Genomic DNA, 16,864 nt, shown 5'->3' with positions numbered 1-16,864 from the left:
AAATTCCAGCTCTATGGTGGATTTCACATTCTACCTTCCAACAAGCAAAAAGGTTCTGCAAACCTTGTTGACATTTCAGGAGGAACACAATGTCAGCCTGTGTTCCCAAACAAGGCCTTCTTCTGATAACACTGCAGGATTCCTCATGCCTCTGAATAAAGTTACTATTTTCAGCTCCAATGTGTTAATCAATCGTGAAATGGAATAAACAAATGTTATACGAAATGATCAATAATGTTTTGATTAATCTGTGCGTAAATTAATAGGGTTGATTAATCTGTGCTTAAATCACTGTGGTTAAATGAAACATTTTGATATAATGATCAGTAATGTTGGTTTAACAAGTGAATCACTATTTTCTGACAGCTCACACACTCAGACACGTGACGATGACAAGGTTAAGCTTATATCCTGACACATTGCTTTCTGTTCCACAAATCAGAACATCCTGTAGCTGAAAGAGGCGTGACGTTCTGAGGTTTGCTTGTGAACACCCCTTAACATGGCACGCACCGGTGGGCCAAGTAAATCATAATTTGAGAATATTAAAACAGAATCACTTACAGTGATTCAGCACTTCATCTTCCAGCTTCCAGCATCCTGTGAGATTCAGCATTCAGTTCTAGAGAAAGCTACGGAAACGCCGTCTGGAGTGAAACCTCTTTAACCCAGAGCATTTTTGACAAGCTGTCAAAAACCCTGCTAAAAGCTGCCTACTGCTGACTCAGCAAACGGTTCCTGCAGAACAAGCTGTTACCGTTCCGACTCCCTAAGAGTCCTTCTAGACGCAAACGATTCCATCCATCTGTTGTGACTCGGAAACATCTCTGGACTGGAGAGTCAGTGCTGCAGTTAATCTACCTAATCTCGGTGCCCAGTGGTGGTCATCCGACCTCCCTGACCTTCGGATCCACGAAGAGGGTCTCCGAAGAAAAAGTGAGGTAGACACACAGATTGCGTCTGATGCCTTTTTGATATAGCTTCATAGCTTAATGCAAACCAAATTCTCCTTTTTACACCCAGAACTCAGTTCTTCTAGATACGAAGGTTCTGATAAACATTCACACATGGTCACCATACATCACATCCCATCCTCTTAGTTTCATCCATCACGCCTTGGTTAACTTGTCATGTTTTATTTGTTTAGAAAATAAATTTCTTATCTTTTATAAACCTGACTCTGTCTGAATTGAGACGAAGTGTGTGTTTGATCACTGAAAAAGAAAAAGAATCCTAGAATCTTCTGATTAAACACAGTAAAGACCAAGCAGGTTGATATTCTATATTTATATAGAGTATCACAACTTATTGGTCATACGTAAAGGTAATATATTAAGCTTAAAAGCACCACATTTACCCTCCTACACGTAGATCTTCAGGATTTTCAAATCCTAGAGTTTCACTGTCTTTTTTTCTATCAGAAGCTAATGCAGGAGATAGGTGTAGGAGAATACTTTCGCCATGAAACTCAAAAATAATGAAAAATGTTTTTCAGTGCTCTATATCTTAAAAGACTTATTCAATTTGTGGTTCTAATGTATAAAAGGCAAAGTTGTGGATATAAATAAATAAATCACACAGTTACAATGGCTGCTCTGTTGAGTACTGTGACAAAAATGATTTATTGAATGCATTTTATGACCAGCATAAGCCTTTAATATATCTGTTGCAGTTTTGTATTGTTACTATAAGAAAAGTTGCTTTAAACATTCTGCTCAGTCTGAACTTGTTTAGATAGAACTGAACTCACAGAGTACCATTTGCAGATCTGGGTTCAGCCCCTTTGTATAACAATGAAATAAATGAGCTAGTAAAAAGCTTTGTTTTTGCTTAACTGGTATAAAAACTCAAAACAGCAGAGAAAGGTTGTTTATTATGGCAGCAGTCGTCTTCTTCTGTCCAGAAACGAGCAGACCTCTATCAGACAAACGGGACATTCAGCTCATGCTATCTTCAAGTCCTGCATAGCAGACTCCAGAGTCTGAGAAGGTATTAAGAAAGTAGAATAATTTCATTAGGATGCAAATTAGGCACTGTATGTGTGTGTGTGTGTGTGTGTGTGTGTGTGTGTGTGTGTGTGTGTGTGTGTGTGTGTGTGTGTGTGTGTGTGTGTGTGTGTGTGTGTGTGTGTGTGTGTGTGTGTGTGTGTGTGTGTGTGTGTGTGTGTGGTACCTTGACATCCCAGATGGCCATTCCTCCATCCATACCAGTAGTGCAGAACTTGGTGCACTGGTTTCTCCCTCCCTCCACCACAGAGAGTTGACTGAAATTTAGTTTAAAAAGGCTAAATCAATCATTTAGATTGTAATACATATTCTATGTTTCGTTTGTTCCCATCATGCAACAATATCACAGTGATATCTTCACTATAACAAAAGAAACCACTCAGCAGGTTGTGGAACTTTGCTGGATTATTGCCAGAACATGCGGGTTATCCAACATTATCAACTCCTGGGCTGGCTATAACCAAGCCCACAATCCTGTGAAATTCATGAGACCAACGCGGAAGTGCACAAATTTGCAGTTCCACCCTCATCCACTAGGGGCTGGCACCAGAAGTGAGCAATACCGACTCCCATGTTTAAAATGCCAATTTCTCAGCAGAAATAAACATGTTTACAGCCTGGTTCAAAAAACATTATAGGTTTAATATATCTAGTTTACATTCACGACAACTCTGAGGGGGTGATGTTTTTTTATAACTCTTCCGTTTAAGTGTAATTAAATGCTTGAAATTATGAATAATTAGATTTGATTGACAGGTAACATGAGCATCAGAGCTACATCAGAGCTAGCGCTAGGAGCTAGCTCCAGGGAAAGGTCTCAGCCTTGGCCTCACGGTATGGCCATTTTCACTCTGAACTTTAGTTCTATTTCATCTAGTCTTAGCCCTTAAGCTAGCTGCTATTGGAAGGATGATCTCCGCATCAGCCAATCATGAAGAGCTTAAATGTACGCCCACCAATAGTGGGCCCCCTCGTGGTATATAACCGCAGTGACCCCACTGCTCACCTCCCTTTTTCTCTTCATGCCAAGCTTGAGAGCTTTATTAAAGAGCAAATATTATCTCAAAAGAGCGAAATTATCCGAAGACGACTTACCAGCCATGTCCAGTGACGCCAGACCCTGCCCGACCTGCCAGACGGGCTCCATTTCCAGCGGCGACCTGCACGCTAAGTGTGAGGTCTGTCTCGGGGCTCACCATGCTGGCCTGGCCTTGACCCCGCAGGCCTCGTGCCCGTTCTGTGCCGCTCTGCCCGTGGCAGAGAAGATTCGCCCGGTCGAGTACTTCACTCCCGCCGCCGACAAAGAATTTCCGGTGGCTGACTCCTACCCGCTGGACAAGGCTTTGGTTTTCTTCGACGCCGGTCAGGAGCCGGCTGGCTTCAACCGGCTGGATGACGTCACCGACAGCGAAAACTACGATGAGGCGGCATCCCTCCTAGACATAACGGAGGTCGACGAGCTTCGCTCAGCGGGTCCTTCTGCCCCAGTGGCTTCTCGCTCCTCCCTGCCAGCAGTAAGAGCACTACTCCAGGAGCTGCCCGCCATCATTTCTGCGGCAGCAGCCCGCAAGGGGCTGGCTGTGCCAGAACCGGCCCTGCCTGAAGCGGATGATTTGGCGGGAATTTTCGGGGCAACTCAGACACGCTGTCCAGACCCTGTCTGGCCGCGCTTCCCCGCTGCTATGAGCTGCTGGTCTGCCGCCTTCTCCGAGCCTGCCAAGCTCAAGGCGCCAGTCTCCACGTATGCGCCCATCACCAAGGTCGAGGAGTTGTCCGACCAAGGCTGGCCGTCCGTTCCTCCACTAGAGCTGGATTTGGCCTCGCTGTTCGGCGCCAAGAACCACCTCGCTGGCCCGCGAGCTGTTCCCGCTTCAAAACATGACCAGCTGCTGACGCGGCTCACCGACCGCGCACATCAGTGTGCCTTTCAGACCGGCGCTGCAGGGAATAACATCGCACTTCTTGCCTTCGGCGTCTCCAAGATGATGGAGGAGCTGGAAGCTCCCGAGGAGTCGAAAGCCGTCATAACAAAGACTGCTGATGCTATCCTCAATCTGTGTGCTGCTGTGCTCACCGGTTCTGCTCGCATCGCTGCCTGGCAGACCCTCATCCAGCGAGCGATCTGGCTGAAGGCCCTGCCCTCCATTCCGGAACATCTGCAAAGGGAGATGCTGGATGGCCCCATCACCACCGATGTTCTGTTTGGTCCCCATCTTAGGGGCGTCATTGAGAGGGCTCAGAAGACGGCCGAACTATCGGCTACGGTGCGAGACCTGGTCCACCCTCGGTCAGCCTCGCACTCCGGCCATTCAGCCAGAGGATGGGACGAACGGCGCGGAAACTTCAGATGTCCAGCTGCACCGCCCGCTCCACGGAGCCGGCCTCCCGCTTCGGCTCCACATCAGCGGGACCAGCGAGATGGCGGACAACGGTTCCGGCGGGGCCAGCAGACGCCGTCTTGGCAGTCCCAGGTGCAGGAGCCTCGCCGAAAGCAGCCACGGAAGTGACTCTTTGGGGGGAATGTGTGTGTTACTGATTGTTCTGATGTTGTTGGTTTTGAAATAAAACCCAAAAAACGTCACTCAAAGAGCTCAATCCTACAGTCCTCCGCAGAATCCTCTGCCGAGTTTTCACACATGTTCCCCACACCAAGCACTGCTGCACGCACACATGTTCCTGCAGGTAGTCATAATACATGGCCAGCCGTAAGGGTGCGCTCCATTTGCGCTCTGGCCCCAGCATCCGGCCAGGCCCAACTCTTCCCGCTCTCCCCACGCCGTTGGGTGGGGCGGGATGTCATGTCCCTGTCTCGACCACGCGCGGCGGCACAGTGCGCGGCTCCATCCGCTAGCACTCTGTCGCCCCCGTGCACAGGCCCGGCTCCCACTCGTCCTTCACTCTCGGACTCCACGCTCCGCGGTGTGGACCAGCCTGTTCCAGCTGTTTTGCACTTGCCCTTTCGAGCGCAGCCCTCCATGGGTCGCCCCCAGTTCTCTGGTACAGGCGACGGCGGTAAGGGCGCATGCACAACCCTCAGACGTTGTTCACGTGACCGCGCACACGCGTCCACTGTCGGAACGCGCGCACGAGTGGCGCCGCCTTTGCATCATGAGCAAATGGATTTCGGACACCATTCATTGCGGTCACACACTTCATTTTCAGGCCACTCCACCTCCCTTCAACGGGATCGTGGAGACGACGTTCACATCGCAAGTACAGTCTCAGGCGCTAGAGCTGGAGCTGCGGGAACTTCTGTCCAAAGACGCTATTTCCCGAGTCCCTCGCGGACAAGAACTCTCGGGTTTCTACTCCCGCTACTTTGTAGTACCGAAGAAGTTGGGAGGAATGAGGCCGATTCTCGACCTGTCCCTGTTCAACTGCTCCATAGCAGTAATGCATTTCCGCATGTTAACGATGAGACAAGTCCTGGAATATGTGCGCCCCGGGGATTGGTTCACGTCAATCGACCTGAAAGACGCATACTTCCACATACCAGTAGTTCCAAACCACCGGAAGTTTCTGCGTTTTTCGTTCAAGGGAGTTCAATATCAGTTCAATCGCCTCCCTTTCGGCTACTCGCTAGCCCCGCGCACCTTCTCCAAATGTCTGGAGACCGCGCTGCAGCCACTGCGCACGGAGGGAATGAGGGTCTTATTTTACCTGGACGATCTTCTCCTGTGCGCTCAGTCCAAGGACGGGGCGTCACAGCAAACCAGGAGGTTGACAGGGCATCTGTCAACCCTAGGGTTTTCTATAAACTGGGAAAAGAGCTCCATCCTTCCATCCCAGTCGATTGTGTATCTCGGGGTGGAGTTGGACGCCTCCCTAATGAGAGCACGTTTGTCGCCTGCAAGAGCGGCAGATCTCTCCACGGTGATCTCCCGTGTTCAACCCCGCAAGATCGTGAGAGCCCGGTTAGTCATGAAACTCCTGGGCATGATGTCCGCAGCCCATTCAGTAGTGCCGCTAGGTTTGCTGCGCAAGAGGCGCTTGCAACGCTGGTTCGTCCGCCTCCGGGTACACCCGATACGTCAGAAGAGACGTATGTTGAGGATTCCCCCTTCAGTGGGCGGGGACCTCGCTCACTGGGGGAACCCCTGCATCCTCTCACGCGGTGTTCCCGTCACACGTATCTGTGTTTACGGATGCGTCACTGTCGGGGTGGGGGGGCACGTGCTTGTCCCATACGGTGGCAGATCGCTGGCCCTCCCACACGCACAAGCACATAAATGTGTTGGAGCTTATGACAGTGAGGAATGTGATCAGACACTTCGCTGCCCTTCTAGAGGGCCGTCATGTCGAAGTTCACACAGACAACCGGGTAGCGGCAGCCTACATAAATCGCCAAGGGGGAGTTCGATCCCTCCCACTGTTGCGTGTCGCCACAGATTTACTGTGTTGGACACATGTCCACCTGCTGTCCATCAGAGCCATCTACATTCCGGGGGTACTGAATGTAGCGGCAGACATCCTGTCGAGAGGGGGACCCCGCGACTCCGACTGGCGTCTACATCCTGCACTGATATCACAGATCTGGATCAGGTTCGGGGAACCGTCTGTGGATCTGTTCGCGGCTCGCGAAAACGCTCAGTGTCGCCTGTGGTTTTCCCTGAGTCCCCGGGACGGACCCCCGCTCGGGGCGGACGCCTTCTCACACCAGCCCTGGCCTCGAACGCTCCTTTATGCGTTTCCACCAGTCCCTCTGATTCCCCGTCTCCTGGACCGAGTTCGGTCGGAACAGCTCTCGGTGATTCTGGTGGCTCCCAGACGCGTGTCCGCGTCATGGTTTCCGGACCTGCAAGTGCTAGTGTCCGGCTCCCCGTGGAGGGCGGACGCCCTTCTCCAGGCGGATGGGATAATCAAACATCCTCCGGAAATAGGCCAACGGCTGTGGGTCTGGCCGCTGAGCGGTCACGCTTAGAGGCTTCTGGGCTGCCGCATGATGTGGTCGCCACGATTCAGAGTGCGCGGGCGCCCTCTACCATTGCGTCTTACGCTGCTAAATGGGCAGCTTTCCAGAACTGGTGCGCAGAACGGAATGTTCAAGCGCTCTCCTGCCAGCTGGCGGATGTCCTATCGTTTCTGCAGATACTGATAGACAGGGGCCTCGCATTCAGCACTGTTAAGACATATGCTGCAGCTATCTCATCATGTCATCAGGGTTTTGGAGATAGATCTGTTTTCAATCATCCCCTCACAAAACGTTTTCTAAAAGGTGTCAGGAGGAACAGACCTGTGTCCCGCCCGCTTTTTCCCCAATGGGATCTAACGGTGGTTCTGCGTGGCTTATCTGAAGCTCCATTTGAACCCTTGGACCAGGTCTCACTCAAGTTCCTGTCGCTTAAAACTGCATTGCTGCTGGCGCTAGCATCAGTTAAGAGAGTGAGTGACCTAACCGCCCTCTCAGTGGCTCCCGCATGCCTCAGGATCCGGGAGGATGGCGGGTCTGCTGTTTTATGCCCCAACCCAGCCTTTGTGCCCAAAAGCATTAATGCTTCCTTCAAATCCAGGTCAATTTCATTGGCTGGACTTTTTCCTCCTCCCCATAATTCTGAGGAGGAGGCGGCTTCTCACCTTCTCTGCCCGGTGCGCGCGCTTGCACGATATGTGTCACGCACTTCAGGGATTAGTCGCTCACAAAACCTGTTTGTGCACTACAGGGAGTCTTCCCTTGGTCAGGCGCTGTCGGCCCAGCGCCTTTCACGCTGGCTGTGTGACGCCATTTCCCTCGCTTACACATCATCAGGGCAGGATCCCCCTGAGGCACTCAGGGCTCACTCAGCCAGAGGGATTTCCTCTTCGATGGTGCTCCTCAGTGGTGTGTCAATGGAAGACATTTGTCAGGCTGCTTCATGGGCTTCACCCTGTTCCTTTACTCGTTATTATTTACGAGATGTGTCTTCAGGATCCATCACTCGTTCAGTGCTTGGACCCCAGCAGGCTAAATGAATGCTTATGGCACCTCATTGGCCTTGCTGAGATGGATTTCATCCTTTTGTGGATGATGCTTTTTAGTGGGGGCCCCTCTCTTATCGTGCCTGCCTCAGTCTTTAAGCCTGGTCTGAGGCTGAACGTCCCCCACTAGAGGAGATTTGATTGGGTGTGTCCATTGGTTGTGTTAACCAGTGGGGCGTAAACCCATCCAGCTGCGCTTTATTCCAATAGCAGCTAGCTTAAGGGCTAAGACTAGACGAAATAGAACGTTGGTTACGTATTGTAACCCCAGATTCTATGAGTCTAGTCGCAGCCCTTAAGCCACTGGCCCCACTGGTTATGATGGGAATAAGAGCCATTGGAGGTGAGCAGTGGGGTCACTGCGGTTATATACCACGAGGGGGCCCACTATTGGTGGGCGTACATTTAAGCTCTTCATGATTGGCTGATGCGGAGATCATCCTTCCAATAGCAGCTAGCTTAAGGGCTGCGACTAGACTCATAGAATCTGGGGTTACAATAAGTAACCAACGTTGTGTCCTCTGTGTGTTTGTGTCTGGATGTTAATTATGGAATTATTTAGACAACGACAAAGATGGCAAGCCGTGGTTATTGACTGCTCTAACAGATGATCCAAGAAGCCTCTACTTCATTGTTATCAGTAAATAAAATTATATTTCTGTACTTTATTTCACTGGTTGAATAGGGGAAAATGCTGTGCATTTGTGTGCATTTAACACAACACTGCCCTGTTTTTATTATTTTTTATTTTTATATTTATTTATCTCAAACAATTGAAAAAAACCCCATAAAAGTGCACATGCACTCATCCGTATTCCAAGTGCATAAAATAAGACAAAATATGGATTAAAATTAACATATGCTGTTGAATTAAAAAAACTAACAAAAATACAAAAACCAAAAGAAAAGAAAAGAAAACATACATATTTGTCAAACATGGTTTTAAATATAACTTGTTGGTGGGGCTGGCTGGCTGGCTGAATGGGGACCAAACCTCCTAAACTGACCAAGGCTAGCTAGCAGAAGCTTCGGGGCTTCGCTGGTCCACTGCAGTCAAAGATTTACAAGGTCACAGCTGCAGAGATGTTTGCAAAGTTTCGGTAAAGTGCCTCTTCCTTTGACAGCAGCAGTCCTGCAATCAGAGACCCGTGAATCTGCTGCTTCATCCTTACGAAAGGAAGCCCAGCGCGGGCGCCTGCCCTCTCCCGTCTCTCAGCCGGGAACGGCCAGGAACAGCCGAAAGAGGCCGAGACGCGCTACGTGTCCGACTGGCTTCATGCTAGGTTTTAGTTGTGCTTCACTGCTGTGGAGTTCTCTGAGGGAGATCAAAGAAACACCACTGCACTTTGAGTTGATTTTGAATTCGCTTTATTGCATTTCTCTCACTAAAAGTGCCCCAAAAAACCTCTGTTAGCTTGAGTTAGCATGTAGCTAATCTCCTTCTGTTCTCCGACCGAGGTGAGCATGACCTCACGTAAGAGGCCAGGGCACCAGGCTTTGACTGCAGTGGTCTGAGGCTCTGCTTGTATTTGAAAAGTCCATATCATTGCTCAAAAGGCAACCAGCATGACTACATCCTTGCGTGAAGCCAAGAGCCTGCACAGGTCGGCTACCCCAGAGCCCCTTCTTAGCTTCTTGTGTTAGCTAAGTTAGCTAGTAGCTACAATGGTTCATTTGTTCCAACCCTGTTCCAACCATTACAGCACCACTCTCAGCTCCAACTCTGTTCCCATTTTTGGACTGTCTGGGAGTGACTAGACATGTGACACGACCAAAATGGTGGTGGTGGGAACCTCCCATTTTGCTTAAAAAACATTTTTCGAGCTAATGTGCATTATTTGTACAGGTGTATGTATATATATATATATATATATATATATATATATATTTATATATATATAATGGCTACATCACAACTCACTCCTGCCTCTGGTGGCTGGGAGTAGTAATACACCAGACAGTGTCAACATGCACAGGATCATTTTATCAAAATCACACAGTTTAGTTTTGTTGATTGCTGACCTGATGCTGTTCTTGTGGAGTGTGTTCTGGTCCTTCTGAGTGCCCTGGGTCTCTGAGGCTCGACGGTCAAGGTTCTGGAAGCGTTCCCTGGCGCTGATGCCCTTCTGGGCTGCCTGTTTGGGAATGTCCAACTTGCCACCAAATGTCAGGCTCCCTTTGGCCCCATCATACACAAACAGCATCGGGTAGCAGTCATGACCCTAACATAGAAAGATTAAGCTTGGATTCAGTTTAGAAAATTATTTAGAATTTTAGGTTATATAGTATTAGTGCAGCATCATTTCAAAATGTTCCATATAAATAGTTTGTGCAATTAAAGGAGAGAACAATTGTTTTTTTCCCATCTGATCACGACTAAGGATGTTTGTGTCTCTGTGCCATCTTCCTAAAAGTTTGGTTCCAGCAGTAGATTTTACGACACCCATGCACGAACAACCCCCTGATAAAACAAAACTGCTTTCTTTATATGAAAATGAGCTTCATGAGTGGTTTCTACGTGGCAATATTTAATGTTTGTTTCAGATTTGCAGTTCATATGCAGCTTTTTCTAAAAGATTGGACTCTCTTTGTTTAAATTTAAAAGAAGCATTAGTTTAACATTAGTTACAAGCTAAAAAAAATGTTAGGGTAAATAAAATACAAAAATGCACACGTTGCTGATTTTTGTTAAAATCAGATGTTAGCCGAAGACTCACAGCTGCCACCAAGCTGTTCTCCGTGATGAAGGTCACACACAGCAGAGGAAGTGTCTTAGACCTCAGGCTGCTCACCCTGAGAATACCAGAAGAAAATGTCAAAGTCAGAAGCTCGCTCGCTCGCACACACACACACACACACACACACACACACACACACACACACACACACACACACACACGCACACGCACACACGCACACGCACACACGCACACACACGCTCAGGTGTGCTGCCCCGCCCCCTTGCTTACGTTCCCGTCTTGCCTCCCTCTGAGACTGACAAAGTAGAGTCATGGGATGTCCAGGCTAGCCTGTTTCCAGAGTGTGAGAAGCACACACTGTGCACCCAACCTCCTCCTCCTCCTCCACCTGAGGTCTGAGCTGCAGCTCCAGACTCGCCAGACTCAAACATCACCTCCCCAAAGGGCATCTTGCTTCCCCAGGGAGTGGGTCCGGGCTTCTCCTCCACTTCCTTTATGTAGGCTGAGAACACCCTGAGCAGAGAATGAGGAATAGCTTGTTTGTGTATTGAGTTTTCCATTTATTTAGTGTTATAATACATTTCATTTACAGATCAGCTTGTTTCTAACTTTGGCTCACCTGCACTTGAAGTCACAAGATCCAGCAGCCAGCAGGACGTTATTGGGATGCCAGTCCAGACTCAGGATGGTAGAGCGGATGGGTTTCTTGATGTGTTTGCACACCCACCTGCATCCAAGAACAAATACAGCTACTACATCCAGTAATATGGTACCTATAAGTCATTTACTTTATTTAACTGCATATTGGAATTCCCTGCAAACTCACCAGTCATTTTCCTGCTCAAAGTAGCAAATGGAGATGAGCCGTGAGCCGCTGCCCACAGCAAACTTGTTCTCTTTAGGTGACCACTTCACACAGCGAGCGGCGCGGTTGATCCTGAGAATGACCAGAGTGGGCTTCCAAACCCCCTCCTTCAGGGTCCACACGTAGGCGTTACGGTCAGCTCCACAGGTGACTATACGGTTACTGTCTGGAGCCCAGTCAATCCCTGGAGGAAAAGAAAGTTTCATTATCTGCAGGGTATAAGCATTCAAAACAGGTAGGTTACCACTTATGAAGCATGTAAGCACATTTTTACCCAAGATGCTTAAGAAAAATGGGGAAACACCACATTAAAGCACCAAAGACAAAATTCAAGCTAGAAACACACCACAAAATAGTAAACAACCTTTAAAAGCAATCAAACAAAAACCTTCACCCTAAATAAAAACTTTGGTTTTAAGAATTCGATTTATCATTGGTCTAATCTGTTTCTCGACTCAAAATTAAAATCAAACCTTAAACACAGATGTTTGGATTCAAAATTTGTCAGATTTTTACCAAAGGCCAGTATTGTCTTTGGTCCATGTGAGGGAGTTTAAACTCACCCGAGCTTCAATATTAGCATAATAATAAAAAATGGGGTTTAAGTGAAAGAGAAGCATTTAGAAATATGAAAAGGGATTTGTGTTTGTGTTTTCTAGAAATGGGTCCAGAGGAAGCATAAATGGTAAATATAGGTCCTAGAATACAACCCTGAGGAATGCCACTGAAGGGAGAATCTGAAGAAGAATCACATTTTTAGTAACAAAATGAGAATTTTACTAAAATAAAATTTCATAGACTGATCAGGCAAAAATCTGTTTGTCTGAACAGGTTTTCTACAAATACATTTACATTTGAGTCAGAGCTGGGAGGACGAAGTAAAAGAGTTCAGTTTTGCATAAGAACAGCCAGCAATGAAAAAGAGGAAACCATATGAATGGAGTCGCCATAAAAACAGTTGATCTCAAATTCATCTTTTTCATTGAATAAAAGAAAATGATAAAGTTATAGAAATTAATACATTTACACCAAAATCTCAAGAAAAGCATCACTAGAAGTGTATTCTTCCAACTCATTTGTTTTAATGGGTGAAGCTCTTGGCTGCTACATGGTTACTATATGTGACATTGTTTCAGACAAACAGGAAGTTGGGACAGTCAAAAAATGCAACTAGAAAATGTCTCACCTGTCACCTGACCATTGTGCTCCTTCAGCTCATGGATTTTGGTCCATTTGGTCCCGTCTTTCTTGAAGATGTGAACCTCATGGTTATTGGGACACAGGGCAATTTCTGGAACACAGAAACACTTTGAATTACGCCAAAACAAAACCCAGATGCCTCTGCAAATATCCTCAATAAAGAGCAAACTCATCAGCACAAGTTCAGAGATGGAGATGACTATAGTTGTAACATGGTGAAATGAGCTATAGATCAGATGACTGCAGATGGAGAAAACTACAGAAACATGGAACGTCTGCCTGGGGACAGCACAGACTGTCTATAAATAGTGTGGTAGAACATTTCTGCTTCTAAACTGCAGCAAAGCCCACAGCAGATGAGTCAGAAGAGGTGTTTAGGAGCAGCGATGTGGACGGCCTACAGCAGATGCCACAAAAACCAAAGTGCTGATCTAAAAAGCCAAACAAGGCACTGGTTTCCTCTAAAGGAACACAAACGCTTCTCAGAAAGACCCAGACTGCACCCTGACTGCTACAGGAAACAGGAAATGCCTTCTTCCACCTAAGCGCCAATCGCAAACCTCTGCTTGTAACACTGCCTCTGCTTCATCAGAGACAGTAATCGGAGGAAAACGTACCCAAAGGGTTTTCGATTTAGACAGTCAGAGGACGATCAGACTTACGGGTCCGATCTTTGTTCCAGGCATGAGAGCTAATTGGTTCCAGCAAGAAGCTGTGGTACGCCATGGCCAATCAGGTGTCAGACTCAGACCAGGAAGTGAGGAGAGGAACCAGAGGAAGGTGGGCTGGGGGAGTAACAGTCCAGTCTAAAAAACAGAAGTTAAGATCACTGAAAGGAGGAAGCAGAGAGAAGACAGATGAAATATTAATGATTATAAAATGTATTTGTTTAACAGCTTCTATAAATTTAAACAGTTTAAGAGATAAAACACACCCTCGGTTAGAGTGTGTGAGATGGAAACACACTCTAAACATACATTTATTTCAGGCTGCTCTAAAGAAACCCAGACTTTCAGAGGACTCTAAAGAAATATGCAGGTCAAGGGTCACACATCCCTAAGACAGTTTGAGAAAACAGGAGGAAGTTCTTAAAACATTATCTTTAAAGCAAAAGATAAATGAAATATTACACAACGTACGCTTGTGTCTGCTCTGAATGAAGGTAGTACCCTTTGTGAGCCGTTCTCTAGAAATGTGTCCCTCTTTACAAACTGTGCTTGGGGGTGTGTGACATGTTCAGTGGGTTGGAAAGGAAAAAAAACTTGTAGGCTACTTACCCAGAGGGCAGGACGGAGATGAATGGGTGACAAGCTGCAGAGACGGGAGAGAGGAGAAAGAGAAGAGGCAGAAGGAGGTGGTGAATCTAAAAAGTAAAAAAGGAGGGTGTTCAGCCCGCGGACTCTGGCCAGTCAACGCGAACGCCAACGACAAGAGTGAGCTCAGGAAGAGAGGAGCCGAGCTAAAGAGAGGGAGGAGAAGCCTGAAGGGGAAGTGGAGGAGGAGGTGCACAGGAACGTTGACATACAGGAAGTTTGCAACTTTAGTGATCAGGCAGTGTTTTTCTAAGAGGTGGATAAACTTTGGGTTTGATTAGGATAGGAGTCCAGGTGAAGGGTAAGGTTTAATGAGAAGAAATGGAGACTGAAGGGGGAAGTAGAAGAAGCCAAGACAATGTAACTCAAAAAAGAGGAGGAGGAGGAGGAGGGGACTGAATAAGGAGGGCAGAAAAAGTATGAAAGAAATGGAAAAAGTGGGCGGAGCAGACAGTTACTTGTGCATAAAAGAACTAGTTAAAAAGGAAGGAAGACAACTAAAAATGTAGACAGAAGAAGGAAAGAGAGGCACCATGAGATGTAAAAAGGGAAATATTCACATTTTGAACCTGGTCTTTCAGATGATATAGAAATAATTTAAAGAAAAACAGACATACTCGACTCATGCGACTCACATAAAAAATGTTTTTTTTTTAGATTTCCTCAATTTAGGGTTAGAAGTACTCGAACCAGACTGAAAACCAAAGGGGACAGGGCCTTTCAGACTACTGCACCCAGACTTTGGAACAGTCTACCTTCAAATCTCCGTCTCTCTAACACTGTAGAGGTCTTTAAAAATCGTCTAAAAACTCACCTTTTCATCCAGGCGTTCCCTCCCTAAATGTTCAAAAAGATGGCTTTGTTCGGGTTCACACCTTCACTTTGTTTATACTCATGATTTTATTTTCTATTTTATCAGTGCTATTGTTTTTCTGATGTTTTTATTGGTTAGAGGAATTTGCTCTGATCTTTATCATGTTGTACAGCGCTTTGTGATTTATATCTGTGAAAGGCGCTATATAAATAAACTTTTACTTACTTACTTACTTACTACAACAGTCGTGTGGGGGAGCCGGCTTTCTCCCACTGGCCAATGATAAGACTTAGGTGGATTGGCCTCTCTGAATTGTCCTTATGTGGGTGTGTTCATGGATTTTGGTCCCTCTGTGTCGCCATGAGATGGACTAGCACCTGTCCAGGATGTACCCTGCCTGTTTACCCGGAGACTGCTGGAGATAGGCACCAGCCCCCTGTGACCCTGCTTGGATAAGCAGATATTGGATGAAGATGGATGTTTTGGAATCAGTTTAAAGAAATGTCTAAAATTAAATTTAAGATTTATCATTTGCAGTTCACGGATCATTTTAAGGACAATAATTTCCTGCAAGTTGCTGACCGAAGGAATGAGATTGCAAGCAGCCAAAAATAATTTTCTCCGCAGGGTGTCTGGGCTCTCCCTTAGAGACTGGGTGAGAAGCTCGGACATGGGGGAGGGGCTTTTGGAGACGACTTATGGCAGAGAAAAGAACATTCATTTCACGAGCAATAGCTCTGGTAGGCATTCCTGCAGACGGCACGCTTACTGCACACTCCCTCAGAAGTTGCAACATCAGTGGCACTGTGGTGCATGATCAAACTGCACGTTTCAGAGTGTCCTTTTAGTTTGACCAGCCTAAAGCACACCTGAGCAAAATTCATTCTGTCTAATCAGCACCTTGACACGCCACACCTGCGATGTGGGATGGATTGCCTCGGCAAAGTAGAAGTGCCCACCATCACAGATTTAGATCTGAGAACAATATTTGAGAGTAGTGGGTCATTTTTTGTGTAATTTGATGTTTCAGATATTTCAGTTCAGCTCATGAAAAATGAGATTAAAACAAGAGTTGCATTTATATTTTGTTCAAAGTATACAGTGGGATGCAAAAGCTTGGGCAGCCTTGTTAATCTTCACGATTTTCCTGTATAAATCATTGGTTGGTAATTTCAGTTAAATATATTAAACAGGAGACACACACAGTGATGTTTGAGAAGTGAAACAAGGTTTATAGGGTTTACAGAAAGTGTGAAATGATTGTTTAAAGAGCAAGTCACCCACAAATCAACTCTTTTTGCTGATAAACTAAATAAACGAGTGTCTAATCGTGCTGCAGACACGTGTCATCAATAATTTGGCACTTCAGTGCATCTTAGTTAAAATTTAAATATTCTGCCTAAAACTGGCAGTGTTGTGCCGTTGTCAGGTAAAAACTCTGCACTGTATTTGAATTTAAATCTGCCACTGCTATTGGCTGAGAGGTATGCTATGATGTAAACTGTTACATTATGATGTCACAATGCTGTTGTGAGCCTGTGTGTGTGTGTATTTGTTAGCGGCTCCGCCCTCTCGGTCTGCCAGGCAACAGCATTTGTTGCATTTTCCAAACATGAAGTGGGAGTGGAGTTAGACTCTGGTAGGGGGTGACTCACTCTTTAAACAAAATTAGGCAGGTGCATAAATTTGGGCTCTATTGTCATTTGATTCCAAAACGTTTAGAATTATTGGGACTGAAAAGTGGTTTGGTAAGCTCAATGACCCTTGACCTCCATACACAGGTGAATCCAGTTAAGAAAAAGAGTATTTAAGGGGGGATTGTAGTTTCCCTCTGAATATTCTCTGAAGAGCAGCAACATGGGGTCTCAGAACAACTCTCACATGACATGAAAACAAAGATTGTTCACCATCATAGTTTAGAGGAAGGATACAGAAAGCTGTCTCAGAGATTTCAGCTTCTGTTTCCACAGTTAGGAACATATTGAGGAAATGGAAGAACACAGGCTCAGTTC

The 16,864-nt window shown here is 46.5% G+C and overlaps 2 protein-coding genes across 3 annotated transcripts in view; both read right to left on the bottom strand.

The window, feature by feature from the left end:
• LOC107388874 (monocyte to macrophage differentiation factor 2) overlaps positions 1 to 10,028 on the bottom strand; it is a 31,072-nt gene extending 21,044 nt beyond the window's left edge. The window contains exon 1 of the mRNA XM_015964659.3: positions 9,984 to 10,028. The gene's annotated coding sequence lies outside the window, so the exon portion shown is untranslated. The remainder of the gene's footprint in view (positions 1 to 9,983) is intronic.
• LOC107388883 (actin-related protein 2/3 complex subunit 1B-A) lies at positions 1,595 to 14,579 on the bottom strand. 2 transcript variants are annotated; one of them, XM_015964674.3, is made up of 10 exons: positions 14,003 to 14,579; positions 13,388 to 13,554; positions 12,712 to 12,816; positions 11,487 to 11,709; positions 11,280 to 11,387; positions 10,931 to 11,173; positions 10,679 to 10,754; positions 9,984 to 10,183; positions 2,173 to 2,263; positions 1,595 to 1,981 (listed from the first exon to the last, which is right to left on the bottom strand). In XM_015964674.3, exons 2-10 carry the CDS (start codon positions 13,449 to 13,451, stop codon positions 1,943 to 1,945), a joined length of 1,149 nt encoding a protein of 382 aa, XP_015820160.1. In that variant the 5' UTR covers positions 13,452 to 13,554; positions 14,003 to 14,579; the 3' UTR covers positions 1,595 to 1,942. The 2 variants fall into 2 exon arrangements, with proteins under 2 accessions (XP_015820160.1, XP_015820167.1); XM_015964681.3 differs by having other exon boundaries at positions 13,388 to 13,531.
• Between the last annotated feature and the right edge of the window lie 2,285 nt (positions 14,580 to 16,864).

Source organism: Nothobranchius furzeri, chromosome 4, assembly GCF_043380555.1.
Source record: "Nothobranchius furzeri strain GRZ-AD chromosome 4, NfurGRZ-RIMD1, whole genome shotgun sequence".
Taxonomy (NCBI): domain Eukaryota; kingdom Metazoa; phylum Chordata; class Actinopteri; order Cyprinodontiformes; family Nothobranchiidae; genus Nothobranchius; species Nothobranchius furzeri.
The sequence above is the reverse complement of the archived record's forward strand: the minus strand, read 5'-3'. Positions and strand labels throughout refer to the sequence as shown.

Excerpts from the sequence above, each read along its gene's own strand:
- LOC107388883 (XM_015964674.3), bottom strand. The coding sequence starts at position 13,451 with ATGGCGTACCACAGCTTCTTGCTGGAACCAATTAGCTCTCATGCCTGG. Across the intron at positions 11,174-11,279 it reads TCTTGTGACTTCAAGTGCAG|GGTGTTCTCAGCCTACATAA; the intron begins GTGAGCCAAAGT and ends TTCTCTGCTCAG. Across the intron at positions 2,264-9,983 it reads CTCCACAAGAACAGCATCAG|TCAACTCTCTGTGGTGGAGG; the intron begins GTCAGCAATCAA and ends ACTAAATTTCAG.